This window comes from Agelaius tricolor, unplaced genomic scaffold, assembly GCF_023055355.1.
Source record: "Agelaius tricolor isolate 1412-34295 unplaced genomic scaffold, bAgeTri1.0.p SCAF_12, whole genome shotgun sequence".
Classification (NCBI taxonomy): domain Eukaryota; kingdom Metazoa; phylum Chordata; class Aves; order Passeriformes; family Icteridae; genus Agelaius; species Agelaius tricolor.
In genome coordinates, this window is record NW_027269272.1 from 6160469 (window position 1) to 6168473 (window position 8005).

Below are 8005 nucleotides of genomic sequence, written 5' to 3' on the forward strand. Positions count from 1 at the left end.
AAAAGAGCAACTTCCTCCCATGATTGGATTAATTCCTGCCCACAGCTTTCCCAAAATCCCAGCCAGGGCCCAGCAGCCTTTCCCAGGGAAGTGCTGGTGATGGAGCTGCCCAGCCAAGAGCATCAGGGGCTTCATCCCCCCTGTGCCCCCAGCAGCTCTGCCCAGCAGTACCCCATCACCATCCCTGAGCCCAAAGCCAGCTTCATCCTGGTGCTCTGGGGACAAGGATGGTCCCAGCTCTGGCACCACCTGAAGGATCTTCATCAGCACCACTTTGGTCACCTCCTGGGTCCCTGCAGGGAGAAAAGGCCTGTGAGGGGCAAAGAGGAGCTGAGGCCCCAGCATGGAGCCCCAAGTCCTGGTGAAACCCTGCTTTTCCTACATGGAAAGCATGGACACAACTGTCCCTTTGGGGATGGCACCAGCCCTTGGAGAACAACCTCTGACTGTCACTGTCATATTTTCTGAAAAATCCCCTTTCCCAGGATTCTTCTCCTGGGAAGCTGAGAAGGCTCAGAGAAAAAGGAAAACAATGATATTTCATTTGCTTCTCCTGTGTCTTGCTGCTTTGGAATGTGGTTGGAGATTGTTCATCCAACGTGTGAATTGTTTTTACTTAATGGCCAATCGGGGCCAAGCTGTTTCGGACTCTGGAGAGAGTCACGAGTTTTCATTATTATCTTTTGGCCTTCTTTCTGTATCCTTTCTCTATTCTTTAGTATAGTTTAGTTTAGTAATCTTTAATATAATATGAATCATAAAATAAGAAATTAGCCTTCTAAGAACATGGAGTTAGATTCATCATTCCTCCTTTCAACGGGGGTCTCAGAAAATACCACATCTGACCTCAAGGCCACTGGCTGGAGGATGTCAAAGGGGTCACAATGCCCCACCTTGGGTATTTGCCAACAGCCAGCCCTGGTTTAGGACTGGTTTTATTTTCTGCCTGCATTAGGGAGCAGAAATCCCCTTTTCCTTCCCCTGGACTGCAGTGAAGGATCCACAGCAGGCCCGAGATCCCTGTTTGTATGCAGATAACCATTGGCATAGCTTGAAGGAGGCAAGCTGTGAAACTTGCTGGAAATCTCATGGAAATCTCATTCCTCTGGGATCTGGCTGCGATGCCAAGGGACAATTTTGGTTTGTGAGCTGTGCTGGCAGTGGAAGGACTGGAAGTGTCCAGTCCATGGCTCACGTGAAGGGAAGCACAGCCAGATCCCTGCAGGGACTCCATGGCTGTTAGAGAGGGACACAGAGAAGAGACAGTGCTCTGAAGGGATGGAAGTTATGAAAAATGTATCTATCTTCAAATTTATTCACTTCAAAATGCCATCATTACCTTCAGCTTTGTTTGCTGAGAGCAGTTGGATCTGTACAGAAACAGACTGGGCATCACAGATAATTTTTGGTAATTTTTTGGCAATTTTTCCTCTCTCTGCAGAATATTATTATTAAATGCATTCAAAACCAGAGCAGTGAAGAGCAGATTGAGCACCGAGATTCCCCGAGAGCTGTGTCCCTTCAGCTGGCCATACCTGAGAGGGGCCAGCTCAGAGCCTTTCCTTCCCACACACACTCCCCTGGCCATCAGGTGCCATCCTGTCACACCCACGTGTCACTCAGATCTGACGACAAGGAAAAGATGCTCTCAACTGGAATTTAAAGCCTTGCTCTGATGGATGACACCCCAGTGGGTGACTCCTGCTGACAATATTCATGTGATACTTTGTGTTTAATGAGTGCCAAATAGAGTAAAACATCACAGGATGGGCTTGAAATGGGGCTTGAAATTAGGCTTAGTCTAAACTCAGCAAATATTTTAAGGCTGCTTAGAGTTAAACATCTGCTTAAATGCTCTTAATGAGCCAAGGACTCTTTTTTCCCCCCCATTATGATTATTATTTCCCTTGTCTTCTTTTCCTGGGATGTTTGTGGCCTAGGGCTGCTGCCCAGGATGGGAGCTGAGGCAAAAATGGAATGAGAAGGTGAGAATGTGACAAAATGGGTTTGCAGCCACCTCTTCCCCTCACCAGCCAGGAAAGCTCTCTGGATTTTTATTCATCACTGGGATGTCTTCCCAAGGGCAGAAGATGTGCCACCAGGTACAGAGTCTGCTGCTGACAATTTTGGGTTTTCTCACTGGCCATGATAGGACACAACTTGGGTCATTTCTGGTGTTATTTCCCTCGATAATTTAATCATGGAATCCCAGACTGGTTTGGGCTGAAGAGAACCTTAAAGCCCATCCCATTCCACCCCCTGCCATGGGCAGGGACATCTTCCACTGTCCCAGGGTGCTCCAAGCCCTGCCCAACCTTGTGGGTTTCTTGTGGCCATGGGCACAGTCTCATCCATGCTCAGAGAGTAGATTCAGATGGGATATTGGGAAGAAATTGTTCCCTGTGAGGGTGGTGAGGCCCTGGCACAGGGTGCCCAGATCCCTGTGGCTGCCCTGGATCCCTTGGAAGTTCCCAAGGCCAGGTTGGATGGGGCTTGGAGTGACCTGGGATAGTGGAAGGTGTCCTGAATTGAGAGCAGACATCCACAAAGCAGATGCTCCCAGAATTGCCTGGATGTGGGTCCATCTCTATCCACAGGCATGTCCTGGAGGGCACAGGAGGGGTGAGGACACGGGAAAACATTCCTTCATGTCAAGCTTCTGCTCCAACAATCACCAGGACTCAGCTTGGCACCACCTGGCCTTACACTAGAGTGACTTTGGGAGAAAACAGGGCAAGGAGCAGCCCCTTGCCCAAACACAGGAGCACACAAACCCTGTGTGCAGAGGGCACTCTTGTCCTGCTGAACCCCAAACTCTGAGCTGCAGCCGGCTCAGCGGCTGCTGTGTTTGCAGGAGATAGCATTGTGCACACGGCAAACATTGGATGACGGGGACTGATCCCCACCTTTCTGCTCCTGAGTTAAAACCAGCTGTTCAGAGAGACTCAGCAGAGATCTGCAAGCTGGGCTTCTCTTTAGGGAATTGGGTGGATTGGCATTCTCCTGGGAAGGAGAGTATCTGGAAGGGGATTGCTCACTGGGAGCCCTGTTGGGATTAATGGGATTTTTGCACAGCTGGACATGGGTGACCACCTCATGTCCATTGGAATCCATTTATTTAAGAGGCATTTGGGAACCTGGAGGACCATCCCTATCCTTCCTTGGTGTCTCAGCATCCCCTTTCCAGGCACACTTTCTACAGCCAGGATTCACCTGGGAGGGTGGGGCAGAGCAGCCACTTCCTGGCAAAACACAAAGTAAAAGTGTGGGAGCACAAACCTTTGGAAAATGTGACTCATTTTTCAGGGAGAAGTGAACTCAGAGGTGTGGTGGTTTATGAACTCTTTTGTTTTCACTCTGAAAGTCCCTCTCAAAAACGTAGGGTGTAAAGTCCATGCGAGGAAAACACCAGGAAAAGATGCTGGTTTGGGTTTCTCCTCTTTTGTCCCAGAGGCTCCAGTCCAACGTCTCTTGTGCTTCCAACTTTTCTGACGTGGGAAGCTGCCGCTAGTTCCAAGAGGAGCAGAGATAACATTTCTCCTGGGAGGCCATCCCTCTCTTTAGTAACTTTTCCCTTGGAGAAGCTTGTGAACAGGCTCAAAGTCTGTCAGATTCGGGAAGGTTTGGTGCATGAGCACCTATCAGGAAACAGAACTGAGGCAAAGGAGTCCTTGGAGGCTACATCTGATGGATACCCACCACCATCCTCAGCATCCCAAGGGAATAGGAATGGTGGTCATGGAAAGTTCTTTCTTTCTCCTACGAAGCCGGATACCGACTGAGTGGGGATTGTGTTTGGCTGGAAGGATCACCCCTCCTTGCTCCATGTCACTCAACCTCCTCAGGGTCTGGGAGATCCCTGTGCTTGGCATTCTGGATCAGGTCCTCGTAGGTGCTGGGGCAGTAGGTTTTGTAGAGGTTCTCAGCCAGGGTGTTGCTGCCCGCCACCACGACCTTGCGGTTGCGGTTCATGAAGTTCCAGAGGTGCAGAGCATAGGAGTGGTTGAAATTGGGGCTTTTATCCCACACCTGGTAGTACCGGCTCCAGGCTGGGTACGGGATGGGGTAGAAACGCTGCGGGTTGAGGAAGGAGATGTTCTGGCAGCTGTGGTCCTCGGTGCCCTGGAAATCCGTCAGGTTGCAGAGCGTTTTGAGCATCCTGGTCATCAAGAAGGGGCCCTGGTTGCCCCAGATGTTGCCGTTGTACTTGAGGACGAAGTTCTCCATGCAGTCCCAGATGAACTTGTGGCGGGCGGGGAAGCCGAAGATGCCGTTGCTGGAGAAGCGCGACTTCTGCGCGGCCAGGAAGCTCTGCTGGGGAATGGGCCGGATGGAGATGACATCCGTGTCCATGTAGATGCCCCCGTACTTCCAGATGAGCGCCAGTCTGCTGGCATCAGAGCTGACATGCACCCAGTTCTTCTCCTGCTCCGGGACCACCTGAGGAGGGGGAAAGGTGAGATGTGATGCCACAGGCAGGGAATGGATCCAAGCCATCCACGGGGCTGCAAATGGCACCTTAAACCCTCACTGCAAACCCTCATGGCTGCAAATGTCACTGACAGCTCTGGGTACCTCCAGCCACTGGATTTACTGTGATAAGATAAGGAGCAGAGTGTGACCGTGTTCACAGGGGTCTTAGGATGAGGGAAGAGACGAGGATCTGACTCCATGTTTCAGAAGGCTTGATTTATTATTTTATGTTATATATTACATTAAAACTATACTAAAAGAATAGAAGAAAAGATTTCAGAAGGCTAGCTAAGAATAGAAAAAGAAAGAATGAATAACAAAGGCTTGTGGCTTGGACAGAGTCCGAGCCAGCTGGACTGTGATTGGCCATTAATTAGAAACAACCACATGAGACCAATCCCAGATGCACCTGTTGCATTCCACAGCAGCAGATAACCATTGGTTACATTTTGTCCCTAAGGCCTCTCAGCTTCTCAAGAGGAAAAATCCTAAGGAAAGGATTTTTCATAAAAGATGTCTGTGACAGCAGAACAGTGCTTTGTTAGCATTAGCAATGCAGGAACGTTTCCCAGGTGGTTTGATGGCACCTACAGTGTTAACCCAATGCCACCGTGAGTCATTCCTCGTTATTTCACAGGGACACAACCCACTTAACACACTCCCAGATCCCTCCCAGCTCTTTGAACCAGGCTGGAGGCTTTTCATTGGCATTTGTTGGCATTTGGAGTAATTTTTTCTCAGGATAAGAAAGACTTCAGAGGAAATCTGCCTGCCCTGCCCAAGCAGTTTGACCAAAGCTACGTGTGGGAAGTTTGCCCGAGGAGCTTTTTCCAGGGTGGAGCTCACCAGATCCCACCTTGGCTTTGCATGTTGCTGCTACAGAACCTGAAATCTCTCCCCTATCTCTTATCTCCTGCAGGCTCTGTCAGAGTGAGGCAGCTCTATCAAGTGCTCAGGCAGCACATTTTGTTCAACCAGCTTCTGTTGGGGAAGATTATTAAGGCTGTTTTCTCAAAACACGTCTGCAATCTATTTTTACCAATGTTCCCTTTGCCAAAAAAATCCGATTCTCCAGATAAGGCCAATCACGTATGCCATAAACAGAGAGATGAATGTACAGCAGAACGCGGCCAAAATGAATCTGTTCCCAACCAAAACAATGAAAGTCACTAATTTCACACAGTCCTGCATTCCTCATTCCTTTAAAGTTTTTTCCCACCCCTAGTTATAACTTTTTTCCTGTTTTCCACTTGTTTTAATGCTCACCTGGTTGTACCACTGGAGCAGAGGGGTCTCCTGGAAGACGGTTTCCATCTGGAGAGGGAAAAGGAAGACATTCTTCATGGAAGACAAGAGGGAGAAGGCTGCATAGCTGGTGTTCATGTCCAGGGCTGTCTCGTTGTTGAGCCCCCTCATGAAGAGGATGATGGGCCTGTCCTGGTAGATGCGGGCAGCGGATTCCACGGAGCACGACACCAGCGGGGGTGGCTCCAGACGCTCCGTCGTCTCCAGGAAAATGATGCTTTTGCCAAGGTTCAGCACCTGCTCAGGCGTCAGGTACTGCTGGGCCATGGGCAGGTAGGAGAAGACACAGCTGGACAAGAGGGAGATCTCGTACAAAATGCCCGAGACAAAGCAGAAACAGAGGCATATCTGAATTTTCCTCAACATTCTTTCTTTCCTGGAGCGTTTGGGGGCATGCCTCCGACATGGGTGCTAAGGAGAGACAAGGGACAGCAAAAGGAGGAGCCAGTTATTGCTCAGCAGGACTGGGAAATGGAGGGATGAGGCTTTGGAGAGTGAAGGGTGAAGGCAGTTTGGTGACAGGCCTGGTAACAATCCCTCTGTGGGTACAGAGGGCTCTTCCCCTCAGGATGAAGATCTGGGGTCCCACCTCCTTGGCCCCAGCCTGGCAGGGGGAACAAGGAGAGGTCTTGGAGAAGGGATGGGCAGCTGTGTCCCATGGTGCAGGCATGGGCTTGGCAGAGAGGGAAGGATGCAGGCAGAGCAGTGGGAAGGGTCACCATGGCAAGGCAAGGAGCCCCAAGACCATCCCTGAGGCAGACTGGCATGGGAAACTGTTCCCAAGCACTGCAGTGCCATTCCAACATGTGCTTGTACCAGGGAATCTGTGGAGCCAAATGTGCCCGAGGAGGTTGTGAGTGTCACAGGGGGAAGGCTGTGATTTCAGTTTGAGGTCTGTCACCCAAAGCTAAAACATCAGCATGCCAAAGGCCTTTTCCCAATCCATCCCTTCTGCTGACACTTCAGCCATGAGGGGTGAGAGGGATTTGTGTCCTGCAGGGATGGAGTCTTGTGATGGACCAGAGAGAAGCAGATGAGGGTAGAAAGCAGATGGTTTCTTACAAGGAAGGAATTATGACCTACCTGGATTATAGTCCTGACAAATCTACATTTCCAGCACCTTTTCTTGCCCTGGCGGTGACTGTTGGGCTCCTGCAAAGCCCAGCTCCCTGGTGAGGACACCCAAACCTTCTGGAGCATGCAAAGGGATTTCTGGAGGTACCAGAATGCTGCACAAGGGAAAACCAGCTCTGCTGCTGGCTCAGCCTCAGTCCCAGGAAAGGTGTGAGAGCCACCTAAAAGGACAAAGAAGGGCCATGTTTGGTGAGACCCAAAAGGACAAAGAAGGGCCATGTTTGGCGAGACCCAAAAGGACAAAGAAGGGCCATGTTTGGTGAGACCCAAAAGGACAAAGAAGGGCCATGTTTGGTGAGACCCACCTTGTGCCTGGCACAGCTCCCCCTCCCAGTCCCAGCAGCACACAAGGCCATACAGCCACAGGGAGTTCCTGCTGGTAAGAGGCAGGATGGAAGGGGATCTGCCCTGCACTGTCTGGTGACACAAGGAAATTCCCTCCTGAAATGACACCTGGTTGCACCTGAGTGGCCCTGCAGGAGCCAGGGTCCAGTGGAGGGAACATACCTGGAATGACAACCCAGTGTCCAAGAGGCCCTGAAAGTGTCCAGAGCTTGATTGATTGAAGGGAATGGCAGGAAACACAGCTCTGTGTGCTGGGATAATTAATGAGCCTCATTCCATGTCACCCTTCCAGCATACAGATAAGTCTGGAGCGGAGCAAACCCCATGGAAATTCCCTGCCAGTGCTGAGCTTGTGCTTGGAGCTGTGGCAGCTCCTGATCCATTTCTCAGAGCTGGATCTCATCAAATTAAATATTAAAGCAGTGACTGTTCCCATCAGTGCTGCTCCCCATGCTGAATAACAGATTTTGTTGTTTTCCATTCCAGATGCACAGGGTTTCTCATCACAGGTTCCCAGGACAGCACAGGAGTTTGGGAAGAAATTCTTCCCTGTGAGGGTGGGGAGGCCCTGGCACAGGTTGCCCAGGGAAGCTGTGGCTGCCCCTGGATCCCTGGGAGTGCTCAAGGCCAGGTTGGAGCAATCTAGGATAGCGGAAGGTGTCGCTGCCTATAGCAGGGGTGGAACTGGATGAGCTTTAAGCTCCCCTCCAACCCAAACCTTTCTGGGATTCCATATTCTATGTTAATT

At 50.5% G+C, this 8005-nt stretch overlaps 1 protein-coding gene across 1 annotated transcript; it reads right to left on the reverse strand.

Moving 5' to 3' along the window:
- Positions 1 to 3828: 3828 nt before the first annotated feature.
- On the reverse strand, positions 3829 to 6978 carry A4GNT (alpha-1,4-N-acetylglucosaminyltransferase). The gene is made up of 3 exons (XM_071437080.1): positions 6862 to 6978; positions 5740 to 6189; positions 3829 to 4440 (listed from the first exon to the last, which is right to left on the reverse strand). Exons 1-3 carry the CDS (start codon positions 6976 to 6978, stop codon positions 3829 to 3831), a joined length of 1179 nt encoding a protein of 392 aa, XP_071293181.1.
- Positions 6979 to 8005: the final 1027 nt, after the last annotated feature.